A 13,660-nucleotide genomic window follows, 5' to 3' on the forward strand; every position below is an offset into this window, starting at 1 on the left:
GCTAAATTGATAGCACTTCAACTGCTGCCTTTTCAGTTGGTAGACTCTGCCCCCTTCCGTGAGTTTGTGCAATGTGCGGTTCCTCAGTGGCAGGTTCCCAAACACCACTTTTTCTCACAGTGATTCAGCTCTCTACCGGCATGTGGAAGGCAATGTCCATGCCTCACTGGACAGGGTGGTCAGTGGTAAGATGCATATTACCACTGACTCATGGTCCAGCAGGCATGGACAGGGACCTTACCTATCTTTCACGGCGCATTGGGTCACTTTTCTCGCAGCTAGGAAGGATGCAGGACAAGGTGCAGTAGTGTTGGAGGTTGTTCCGCCACCACGCCTCCAAAATGCTACTACTGGTTGTGACACACCTCTCTCCTCCACCCCCTCCTCTTCTTCTTCCTCCATTGCCTCTTCCTGTGCTTTGTCCTTGGAACCAGCAATGCTCCATAAGCATTCAAGGGGCTACGCAAGTACGTAGACAAAAAGATGCCATGCCATGCCATGCTTTCGCTGGTGTGCTTGGGGGACAGGAGCCACATTGGGGCAGATATTTTGTCAGCTCTGCAGGGGCAGGCTGAGAGATGGTTGACACCATGCCAGCTTAAGCCAGGAATGGTGGTTTGCAACAATGGCAGCAACTCCTCTCTGCCCTCCGACAGGGACAACTGACCCATGTGCCCTGTGTGTCTCACGCCCTTAACCTGGTGGTGCAGCGGTTCTTGGGCAGGTATCTGGGCTTACAGGATATCCTGAGGCAGGCCAGGAATGTCTGTGTGCATTTCCTCCGATCATATAATGCCAGTGCTCGGCTGGCTGAGCTCCAAAAGGAGTTGAGCCTGTCCAAGAACTGCCTTATCTGTGACATGCCCACCAGGTGGAACTCAACGTTGACCATGCTGCAGCGGCTGCACACGCAGCAGAGGGTCATCAATGAGTACCTTTGCGACTGACCAGGACAGGGTCAGGGGAACTTGTTTTATTTTCACCACGCCTGTGGGGCATGATCAGGGATGCATGCAGTGTCCTGTCACCATTTGAGGAGGCCATAAGGATGGTGAGTAGTGACAGTACATGCATCAGTGATACTGTACCTCTTATCCACCTGTTGGAGCATACGCTGTGTGTAATAATGGACAGGGCACTTGAGGCATAACAGAGACCTCTCAAGGCCCCCTTTATCCAGTGTTCCCGCCGATCCCACAGGAAGAGGAGGAGGAGGATTGTGTCAGCATGGAGGTGGAGATGAATTACAGTCCCAAGAAACCCATGGACTTGTACGTGGCTGGAAGGAGGTGGCTGCGGATCATGTCATTCTTAGTGACCCAGAGGACTCCGGACCGAATGCCTCAGCTAACCTACGCTGCATGGCCTCCCTGATCCTGCAAAGCCTGCGGAAGGATCCTCGTATTCTTCGGATCAAGGAGAGGGACCATTACTGGCTGGCCACTCTCCTTGATCCACGGTACAAGGGTAAGGTTGCCGACCTTATCTTGCCATCGCAGAGGGAGCAGAGGATGAGACATCTCCGGGAGGCCTTGTAGAAAGGTCTGTCCGTTCCCAGAGACTCAGAGGTTACAAACTCCTGGTCCTGGACAATGTGTTGCTGAGGTCAGTCACTGAAGGAGCGGTGGAGAAGGTGGCCGTCTGACCGATGTGTTCAGACGATTTTTTAGTCCGCAGCCCCAAGGTATGATCGGTTCCAGCAACCATCACCGGCGTCTGATTTATATGGTGCAGGACTACCCAGGGGCAAGGTCAGACTTGGACACCTTCAGTGCTGCTGGATGCTTTGTAACCGATCACAGGGTGCGCCTGTCCACTGACTCGGTTGATCGACTGACCTTCATAAAGATGAATCAGTCTTGGATCACCACCAGCTACCAAGCACCCGAAGCTGATGTAAGCGAATCATTTTTTTGAAATGTCACATCCCTTCAAGATGCTGACTATCCTGTTATGTTGACTGACTACCCTCTTCCTCCTCAATGATCCTGCTTGGAAGAACATTTTTGGTTCTGAGTGCCGCCACCAGTGGCTAAGGCCCAACATTCCACAGAAACTACTCTCCTAAAACTAACAAACGATCTACTAACGGCCAAAACTAAGGGACACTATTCTGTACTCCAACTTCTTGACCTCTCTGCTGCCTTCGATACGGTTAACCACCCCCTCCTCCTCAAAAAACTCCATGCATTTGGTCTCCGTGACTCTTACCGTTGCTGGTTTTCTACCTACTTATTTAACCGCACCTTCAGTGTTACCTACAATTCTACTGCCTCCTCTCCTCTTCCTTTCTCCGTTGGGGTCCCCCAAGGCTCTGTTCTTAGACCTCTACTATTTTCAATCTACACCTCCTCCCTGGGTAAGCTGATAGCCTCCCACGGCTTACAATACCATCTCTATACTGATGACACTCAAATCTATTTCTCCACCCCTCAACTCACTCCTTCAGTCTCCTCACGTATCACTATGTTACTATCAGATATATCTGTCTGGATGTCACACCACTTCCTCAAACTTAATCTATCCAAAACTGAGCTTATAATTTTTCCTCTCCCATGTGCCTCTTCCCCTGATCTCTCGGTCAAAATTTATTTATTTATTAGCTTTTATACGATCCCTGAAAACTCTACTCTTCAGGAAAGCCTATCCTACCCACACCTAACAACTGTATTTTAATTTTGTCCATCTGATCATCCCCCACGGTTATTACCTTTTTTGTTTCCACTTGACCTTCCCTTCTAGATTGTAAGCTCTAACGAGCAGACCCTCCTGTATTGTATTGTTATTGTACTGTCTGCCCTGATGTTGTAAACAAACTGCTGGCGCTATATAAATCCTGTATAATAATAATAATTACAATTTTTGATGCAATACTTTGCAGCAGGGCTCATTCCTGCACTCCAACTAGAGTATCTGGGAGAGGTTGCAGTGTCGTGGCACCAGCACCAGTGCCTAAGGCTCAATTTTTAAGCCCCTGTTTAACAGGGGCGCGTAATTACAGTTTTTGATGCAATACTTTGCAGCAAAGCTCAATCCTGCTCTCCAACTAGAGTTTCTGTGAAGTGTTGCAGTGTTGTGGCACCAGTGCCTAAGGCCCAATTTTTCAGCCCCTGTTTAACAGGTGCATGTAATTACAATTCTTGATATAATATTGCACAGCAGGGCCCGTTCTAGCGCCCACCGATAGTAACTGTGAGGACTTACAGTGTTGTGGCACCAGCACCACCACCACCACCACCACCACCAAAGGCCCAATTTTTCTACCACTGTTCAACAATGGCATGTAATTACAATTCTTGATATAATCGTTCACAGCAGGGCGCTCCAGCACCCACCAAGAGTCACTTTTAGGGCTTACAGTGTTAACTTGTGGCAACACCAACAGCTTGGGGCCAAATATCTGCAGAGCATATAGGGCAGACCCCTACTTTCATACATCCAACTTACAAACGTCTCCTACTTGCAAACGAAAGGAGAAAACAGGAAATGAGATGAAAAAAGACAGAACGGCCCAAAAAATTATACAGGGGTGATAACCCTTGCCTATGTTTTCCAAAAAGCTTAAAAATTGATTTTTTGACTGGAGCTACACTTTAAAAATGTACCAGTTCAAAATTAAAAACAGATTCTACTTAACACAACAAACCTACACAGTCCCTCTCTTGTTTGCACCGCCTGTATACTGCTGTTCTGATTATATAGGGCCTGGGGGCCACACGCCTTTCCTTTTTTTAATTTGGGTAAGGGGTTCCCCTTAATATCCGTACAAGACCCAAAGGTTCTGGTAATAGGCAGGGGGGGCTACCCCATGCCATTTTTCTCACAGATTTTCATCCATATTGCCGGAACCAGACATTACATTAAAACCGCAAGCAGTTTTAAATCACTTTTTTTCTGTTAAATGTAATTTTGTGCAAGGACTGTTCTAAACAGGGGAAACACGTGCCACTTCACATGCATACTATAGACACCCCCAGGCATGATATTTAAAGGAATATTTCACTTTTTTTTGTTCACTTTAAGCGTCATTAAAATCAGTACTCCAGAAAATACGGCCATTTAAAAAAAAAAAAAATTTGCATTGATCCATGTCCCCTGGGGCAGGAGCCAGGTCCCCAAACCCTTTTTAGGACAATAAAATTCCATATTCAGACTGTTATTGTAACCCATGTGTTGTGCAGTGTTGAAATGATATTGGGTATCACCACCGTTGAACCAATGTGTGCTACTATGTAGTGTTGTCATTAAATTAATGTTTTTTTAAACAATTTTGAACCTCATGGAGGTATTTTTTAAATGTGATAAATAAAAAGGTATATTATTATTATTTTTTTTTTATAAAGCCATTTGGTGGTATACTTTGGTTGCTCTTCAAAAGTCCTATAAAAAAGAGGAGCTGTTGTTTACTAGATTATGATTATTAGGATGATGGCAACCGTTGTCCACGGCTGATTGAACACTCATACTTTATTATAGGAGATTTTAATTTTTGTTCCTGTTTCAACAGCAGCTCAAAAAATTGGAATTTCCATCAATTTCAGGAACAAGTGCTCACCCCTAGAAAAAAATTGTAGTTTACCCATGCAGTGGGGGCACTGCCCGGGTACAGCAGTTGGGCTTTAAAAATTCAAATTTAAAAAGGAACTGCAGTCTGCTCACATAATTTGTAATAAAAACATCTTTGCCATTCTGACGCTTCCCTCCAACCACTTTGCATATTATTTTATATATACTGTGATTCTGTACTTGCCAAATATGCTTCAAAAATCTCCCTCCACTGAGCCTGGCTGCAATCATTTTAACTGTGGGCAGCTGAAAGCTGCTTCCTGTTCACTTCCTGGATTTACACACACACAGAGGCAGACCTCCAGCTCTGCCGCTCTCATTGGCCCTCTTATAACTCATCTCCTCTCCCTTCCTGGCAAACTCTCACAAGAGTGAAAGAGCAAGTTTTGTAGTATGTCATAAGTGGGCTGTATAAGGTATTTACCGGCAGGAAAAAACATTTTTACTATCCAAAGTTAAAACAACAAGGGCAGAAGTTTTAATAGATGCAAATATGAAAAAAATCACTGAAGGTCTTCTTTAGGTTGCACAAGTTCACTTTACTTTACTGTAAGTATACTGTACATGAAAGCTTGATTGATTTTTATCTCATGCAGGTGCTGCTCTACAGATGACGGGACCTTCTACATATGAAGCCAGAGTTGGATCCAATGCCCACATTCCCTGCACCTTCACCGCAGATAAACGTCCAGCAGATCCCAGATATTTTACCGTTTTTTGGTATTTAGAAGGAAAACATATTCTAAATTATGATAAGACCGTGACATCAACTAATGACAGATATTTATTGGATAAGGATCAAGCATTACATGGAATTGCTGATTTAATCATATCGAATACATTGCCATCAGATGGTGGAATCTACACATGTTTAGTCAACTACAGTTCTTTCCTATTGGATAAAAAGATCCGCATGAACGTTTCAGGTACAGAAATTCATATTTGATTTGGGGAATTTCATACTGCTGCTTCTTCTTAGAGCTTGCTTAAAAAAACTATAAATTATTTCCATTAGCTTGAAGTCCTCTACCCCAGCTGCAAGATGAAATAATGAATAAAGGTATAAATGGTGCGCTTGTTCAAAAACCTACCACTGGTGTAAAAAGAAGCACAATGATCAATCAAACATATATAATCATCAAACTGCAAATATAAAAAAAAACATATACAATGTGACTGTTAATGGAAAGCGTCCAAAGTGCTGAAAAATTTCTTAAATAAAGTCCATACTGTGATATCCAACATAACCGGTGAAGTCACGTGACCAGTGACGCACCACATTGGGTGGAGCTTGTGACATCACTTTCCTGTATCTACAGTGTGTGGAAGTGCGGTGAGGAGGCGATCTGTTCCTTGTTTTTATGGTCAACACGGATGGTGTTTTACTGTAATGTAGGCAGATATTTATGTAGAAAAATTGATTAAATAATATCCATAATGTGATATCCAACATAACCGGTGAAGAAGATTTAATTCCAAAGCAAATCCAGTGAAGAAAATAAGTATATTGCATCCATCGACACCAATAGCTGAAATGGCCGCTAACCTCAAGGGCTGACCAAACAAAGGTCAAACAAAGCTTTGATTATCCAAGAGGATGACTGCTGGGCACCACACTACACAACTCCACAATATATCTGGTTTGATACTCCTAATCCACGATTCTCGGTTTGCAGATACTCAGAGAGAGCATAAAAAACACCATCTGAGTTGACCATAAAAGCAAGGAGCAGATCGCCTGCTCGCCGCACTTCCACACACTGTAGACACAGGGAAGTGATGTCACAGGCTCCATCCGACGTGTTGCGTCACTGGTCACGTGACTCTACCGGTTATGAGGGATATCACATTGTGGACTTTATTTAATCAATTTTTCTGCACTTTGGACGTTTTCTTTCAACAGTCACATTATACTATACTATTATATATACTATATTATATATGTTTTTTTATTATTTGCAGTTTGATAATTACATATGTTTGATTGGTCACTGTGCTTATTTTTACAGTAATGGTAGGTTTTTGAACAAGCACACCATTTATACCTTTATTCAGTTTTGCAATTAGTGTGGGAGTTCACTATTTATTGGTAGCAGCGGTTCGGCTCACTAATTAATCAATTATTGTCACATATAGCAGCGCGCAAGCATTTTCTTACCCAAGATGAAATAATATTTAACCTCCTAATTAAAGGAGGATGTAAGCCCTCACATATACCCAGTGAAGTGAACAGCTTGGATAATACACAGAGATTAAATAAATCTCCCTACATAAGTTTTACATCTATATCTGCTGTCTTGAGCTCTATATACTCTGTAGAATGTGCAAATTCGAGTTAGAAAATATTCTTCCTGTTTCAGCACAGGGAGGGCAGTTTGAGCATACATTGTGTGTGAGCTGATTGTAGGAAAGGCACACACCCCCCTGCACATAGGCAGAGGAAGGAAGGAACATGCAGAGCTGTACTGTGAATAGACAAGCTCTCTGCTTATCTGTCTCTAAGTTCCCTCCCTGACACAAATTTCCAGCCGCTATTATCTCGTGTGTTGGAGAACTTGTCAAAAGTTATCAGGCTGATAACAGAAGAACAGAGCAGCAGAAAAAAACAGGACTTAGTGCTTTGGAGAGAGATAAGTAAACACTACAGATAAATGAGCCCAGCTCAAATTTCATGAATCGGGTTCGTGACTACTTTAAAGAAGATTTTGCACTGAAATTCAAGTGGTTGTAAAGCCTTACAGACCACCTTGTGCTACAGGTAAGCCTATAATAAGGCTTACCTATAGCTATCCAGGATATCTCCTAAACCTGTCAGGTGCCCACTGATTTTGTCTTGCAACTTTTCTATATCCATCTGTGTACGATTCCCATGCAGCAACAGTTAATACCTTAATCTTCTCTCAGCTTCGCCATGGACAGCGTAACCGCTCTTTTCCACTTCTGTGCCCTTTATTGCTTTCTTCACCCAGCCCCACGATGGGCGCCAATTTTGTTGCACATATGCTGAAAGTATGTTCAATAATTCCAATGTGCGAAGGGAGCGGGCCAGGTGAAACCAGCAGTGTTTTTATTGAAACATTTCTGCAATGACATAAAGCATGACCTTCAGTCTGATAGACAGGATAGCAACTGCTATTCTGTTCATGCATAATAATACACATCTATATCTTTAATAATAATAATCTCACATACAGGCATAACATCCTCATAGAAAATTATAAACAACTGCACCTGTGCCGCTATGTTATTTAATCACACAGCGGCGAAAGCAGCCTTTAATGATCACAGGGATGTAAATTAAATTCATTTCGCCCTGTTTATAGCTCTAAATATGTTCCCTCTTACCTGCAATGACATAAAGCATGACCTACAGTCTGATAAACAGGATAGCAACTGCTATTCTGTTCTCACCAGAAACAAAGGTCTGCTAATCAAAGTATGTATCTCACACAGAGTGGTGCTGTGGATACATTGGGGTATATTACGTGCCACGTCCCAAATTAGTATATACAGAAAAAACAAAAAGTGGGGCTTCTGGACTTTTTAGGCACCATATACAAAATAATAATCATGAAATAAAGATAAAAATCAACATTTTATTAAGAACATATTTTCCATTGTACTAAACAGAGATTCTAAAAAATCATCTAATCACAACAGAACTCGTGTACTCCATAATATACAATATAAACCACCATTCCACATTTTCACTTTTAAAAATAGATAATAAACATTTAATACATAATCTTCAAAATATGATTATTCTACTCGCGGTATTAGGTGTACTGCTTGAGGAGGAGAAAGCTCTACATGTTTCGCCTGTTTTAACACGCTTCTTCTGGAGCGAGAAACTTGTGTGACTAGTAGACTAACAAAGAAACAAGAAAATTATTATTATTAATTAATCATACAAATATAATATATGCATCACATACCTAACAAAATAGGTACTAAACAATATGGGTCAACACATGATATATTGCAGATCAATGCCAGAGATAGGGATCAACTTAGCCAAACCGGTGGGAGGTCATCAGCATATATAGGTCACCATGGGGACATGTAAAACATAATAGCCAAAAGTTTAGATAGTAAAAAAAGAAGAAGAAGACTTACTCAAAAAGGTAAGTTCAAATAGGGACCACAAAGGCTGACTTCCAACCATATAGAGGACGGCTACAATTCCAAATGTTCATATTAGCTGATATTAACAAGGGGAGCAGACATCAGTACCTCCAACTCAGAGAGAGAGAGGGTTTTATTTATCTTGTTATTTTGGCCACAGTACCCTAAAAACGGAAGAGCCAACAATTATTTGGGAAAAAACATAGGCAACCATTTTGCAGTAAAATGAAATATATTTGGGGCACTCACCACACTGCAAAGTATGGCCTCTCCTGCAATCATCTAGTGTTTGTGAACCTGATATCAGGAAACTATACAGATCATCTGGTTGTATCAACCCATGTAGACACATCCGATTCTAGCAAGAGAGTTCCCCTGTGTAGAGGGAGTCAGCCTTTGTGGTCCCTATTTGAACTTACCTTTTTGAGTAAGTCTTCTTCTTTTTTTACTATCTAAACTTTTGGCTATTATGTTTTACATGTCTCCATGGTGACCTATATACGCTGATGACCTCCCCTCGGTTTGGCTAAGTTGATCCCTATCTCTGGCATTGATCTGGCATTGATCTGCAATATATCATGTGTTGACCCATATTGTTTAGTACCTATTTTGTTAGGTATGTGATGCATATATTATATTTTTTATGATTAATTAATAATAATAATTTTCTTGTTTCTTTGTTAGTCTACTAGTCACAAAAGTTTCTCGCTCCAGAAGAAGCGTGTTAAAACACGCGAAACATGTAGAGCTTTCTCCTCCTCAAGCAGTACATCTAATACCGCGAGTAGAATAATCATATTTTGAAGATTATGTATTAAATGTTTATTATCTATTTTCAAAAGTGAAAATGTGAAATGGCGGTTTATATTGTATATTATGGAGTACACGAGTTCTGTTGTGATTAGATGATTTTTTTTAGAATCTCTGTTGTTTAGTACAATGGAAAATATGTTCTTAATAAAATTTTGATTTTTATCTTTATTTAATGAAGATTATTTTGTATATGGTGCCTAAAAAGTCCAGAAGCCCCACTTTTTTTTTTTTTCTGTAGAAACAAAGGTCTGTCTTTTTGATTCCACCTGCTATATTAGCAGTGTTCCATTATAATGTGCTCTTCATCATTCAGGCTTTTAAGTCTATGCTGCCATCTACTGGTAATTTAATAGAAATGCCATGAGTTTTACTTTCTCTATGAACAGAACTATAACCCTGGACTGCTGGAGCTGAAATTTGATACATATTTTTTTTTTTTATGGGATAACTGATTTTGACACCCCTTACACTGGAGTAGTAGGAGTGGAATTTAGTGGAACTGATCTGTATTTTTCTCCTGCAGCATCTAAAATTCAGCTTCTTCTCCTCTTCTCGCCGATATTTAGCTGGCACAGGAGGAAAATACAGGGGATTGGCACCAATGTATGCCATGCCACCACCCCTCCTGTCCCTATTCCTCTTTCTGCTACCCAGGTCCCCCTGCATGTTCCCTTGCCCCCTCCCCCCCATCGTTTCAGGATGGAGAGAGCGGAAGAGGCTGTTAAATGTCACACATGCATATGTGTTGGAGCTTTGAGGTGCACACCCTAATGCAATAGGCTGCACACACCTATGGTGCATACATGGAAGGAGAGCCAAATTAAAAGTGTCCAAATTCATTTATTGACATTGTGTTAAAAGACAGTCAGGCTTAAAGTGTTACTAAACCCAGGACCCTGCATTCACTATATCTGGTCTCCCACAGTACACAGAACATGGAAATGCAATTATTTTAATAAATATAAACTACTAAATACCTTTTCTCATCAGCAGTATATAGCAGTCTTGTGACTTATATCAGTTCCTGGTCAAAGCTTGTAGGAGGAGTTTTCATTCTCTTCTGTCTTGTCAGAAACCATGAAACAGACTGAGACAGAAGTACAATTAAATCAAACTTGTTTATTAAATAAAAATAAAAAGGTAAATAGAAAAAGCATAGTCAAAGCATAGCCAGAATCCAGTAACCGGTTCGAGTAGTCAGCCAGGCCAGAGTTTAATAACCAGATGGGGTAATCTGCCAGGCCAGAAGTCAGGGATCCAAGTGGAGCAACAGCAAGCAGGATAAGGAGCCAGAAGGGATGTCAGCAAACCAGTCTTTAAACAGAACCGCAGGAGATGGTTTCTTGTAATGTGACCAAGGCGAAGGCAGAGATGAAGTGAGCTGGACAGCTTTAAGTAGGCGGATCAGACGAGCAGTATTGGGAACAGCTGGTAACTGGGGAGAGAGATGAGAGCTGGCAATTAGCAGACAGCTGAGCAGCCATACCAGAGAAGGAAGGGCTAAGCCAGCCCTGACATGTTTATTTTTATCCTCTTTGGCCTCTTCTTCTATGTTTTTGGGGCGGTGCCAGAATAAGAGAAATGTCCTCTAGGTATTGAAAACAAACATGTGAGTATTCAAGTGTTGGGATTTAAGTTTATTGTGTTAAGTTTATAAATGTATCTTTTGAAATATTTATTGTTTGTTATGTGTTCACAGAGAGTTGCTTCCCTGAAGAAGAAATTATTCATACATACTTTTCGAAACGCGTAGTAAAAATAGCCGCTTTTTTTGTCACATAAATTCACGCATGTGGTATTGTTTTATGCTATACACATATGTTAGCACACCAATGTTATTTTATGGATCTTTTTTTGTAATGTCTTTTGCTATTTGTAATACAATTTATATCTTTTTTTATATATATTCAGTATAATTTTTTCTATATTGCCTTAAAAATCCCAAACAAATTTGAGGTTTTGATTAATTGTATTCACTATTTTAGGGATGATGGCAATAACATGCCATAGCCCATGAGTCCAATAAATAGCCCTGACATGTCTGTCCTATGAAAATGCAGGACTCCTGACCCTCGGTCTGGACAGTGCTTATTGGCCCTATGCTGATCACATGCACTCTCCCAAGAAAGGGGGAGTTCCTTTGATCCCTGAAATGCTTTGACTTTCTTTTAACACAATATCATGAAATTAATTTTGAATCTTTTATCTTTCGATCTAGAGCTCCTTCCATATATGTACGTTATTTTGTTGAGAAATCTCTTTGAAAAACACCCCCGACTAGCATATGTAGCCATGGCCATCTTGAATAAGGGCAGATTTATGTAGCATTTACTTTCTGGAATCCCTCTGCCCTAAGCTCAGGCACACAGGTTTGCCTAGATGAAAAAGCCCTTTGTCCACTCCTCCAGATAAAAGAAAATACTGATGAAGACTCCTTTGATGTATGACATAATTTTGGATATTTCTACTCCTTACCCCCTTTCCCGTAGGCTCTCTGCAGTAGACAAGAAATCTCTCTTGCTTTCAAAAACTGGCAAGAAGACCTCACACATTACACTATCCGCCTCAAGGGCTACAGTTGGATGGTTCCTGCTTTCTGAATCAGGTTTAAAAAAGTATGGTTTTTTAAATGTATTTTTTCATACTTGCCTAGGTGCATGCGGCATCTGTCCCCCACTAGCTCTAACACTTAGAACAGAGCGATCAGACATTACTGATTTCTTGGTTCTCACAGCTCCCTGAGCAGAGAGCTGGTCACTGTCAGTCCCTGGCTCTCTTTTCTGGCCCGACCCTCCAGACTCACTGGAGCACTGAGCTGTGGAGGGGGCAGGAGTGGCCTCAGGTTCTCAGTGGCTTGCTGAGAGGCTGAACCAGTTGCCGCCCAGGCATGTGGGTAAGTCCAGACCATATGGTCGCGATCCTTCCTGAGCCTGGACCGGTTCCGTGACATTAGCTGAGAGCAAGCTTCAGCCGCTGTCTGCTGAGAATGGGTCACAGGAGTGCAAAATGAACTGCACCCCTGTGATCCATAGGAGAAGTACAACCAAACAAGCTTCTCCTTCTATGTCCCTTATTATTCCTATTGTTCACAGATGTATTCTTTTAACTAGTTGTGGATCAAAACATTCTTATGTATCTGAAGTAAAACTTCATTAACCATCCCTATGTCCTCTACAGCCCAACCTCGACTCTTCATACTTGGCAAGAGTTTCCAGAGAAATACAGAGAACAACCTGACCTGTATGGCCAGTGGATTCTTCCCTAATAATATTCATGTCACGTGGTATAAAGATGGAGAAGTCCTGAAGAATCAGTCCATGGGAGAACCACTCCAATATGACAATGGAACCTACCAAGTGAACAGCACTGTGACAATCACACCGATCGATGATGACCAGAACAAAACGCTCTCCTGCAGAATCCAACATGTATCCCTAGAAGAACCTCTACGGGAGGACTTCCAGATCACCTATGGTGAATTCCAGTCAGGTATTCTTTATGTGATAATGTATATCCCCCATGTATTTTGTAAGGGTAGGGAGAGTCACCCTTTAAGTTTATACTCTTCTTATTACATTTAGACTCTGCTTGAACAGATATTTACTGAAGTTTAGGGAAACACCATGCTTTGCAAGTTACTTCTGAAGTCTGCAAGAAACAGGATGCATTTGTGGTTAGAGCTAGCTGTTAGAATTTATAGGAAGTAGGAAATATTCATAAGGTGAAATTAAGTTATGTGGTTTTATTTTAAGGTCATGAAATATATTTTTATAAATATGTGTCTGGAGACCTTTTATCAAAAATTCCCCTAAAAATTCTGCTTAATGTATGACGCTCTAAATGTCAATGTTTCATGATTGGTCAAATGTCTTGAATGTCTTGTCTAATCCTGATTGGCTGACAATGCAATGTTTGAAGCACATAAAAGTAGTATACAGGAAGTAAAAGAACGTAGTCATGATAATCCTCAACTCGTGTGATTGTCTGATTTTACCCAATTGATTGAGAGGGCTTTCCAGTGATCACTAAAGTCCAGCTCGAGTTAATCAAGAGGGGCGCGCCTTACAAAAATGGTACCAGAAGTGGGGTACAGCCATTAAACCGGGTAAGCTTTCTTTAAAATTACTTATAAGTCTTTTTGAAAAGCTTACCTTGC

At 41.2% G+C, this 13,660-nt stretch overlaps 1 protein-coding gene across 2 annotated transcripts in view; it reads left to right on the forward strand.

Moving 5' to 3' along the window:
* LOC143923720 (uncharacterized) overlaps positions 1-13,660 on the forward strand; it is a 104,782-nt gene that overhangs the window by 15,578 nt on the left and 75,544 nt on the right. For both annotated transcript variants that reach the window (XM_077447531.1, XM_077447532.1), the window contains exons 3-4: positions 5,163-5,492; positions 12,682-12,993. In XM_077447531.1, coding sequence (XP_077303657.1) covers positions 5,163-5,492; positions 12,682-12,993 — 642 coding nt within the window. The remainder of the gene's footprint in view (positions 1-5,162; positions 5,493-12,681; positions 12,994-13,660) is intronic.

The sequence above is a fragment of the Lithobates pipiens genome, unplaced genomic scaffold (genome assembly GCF_037356315.1).
Source record: "Lithobates pipiens isolate NorthernLeopardFrog02 unplaced genomic scaffold, aLitPip1_a1.2 Scaffold_22, whole genome shotgun sequence".
In the NCBI taxonomy this organism is placed as follows: Eukaryota; Metazoa; Chordata; class Amphibia; order Anura; family Ranidae; genus Lithobates; species Lithobates pipiens.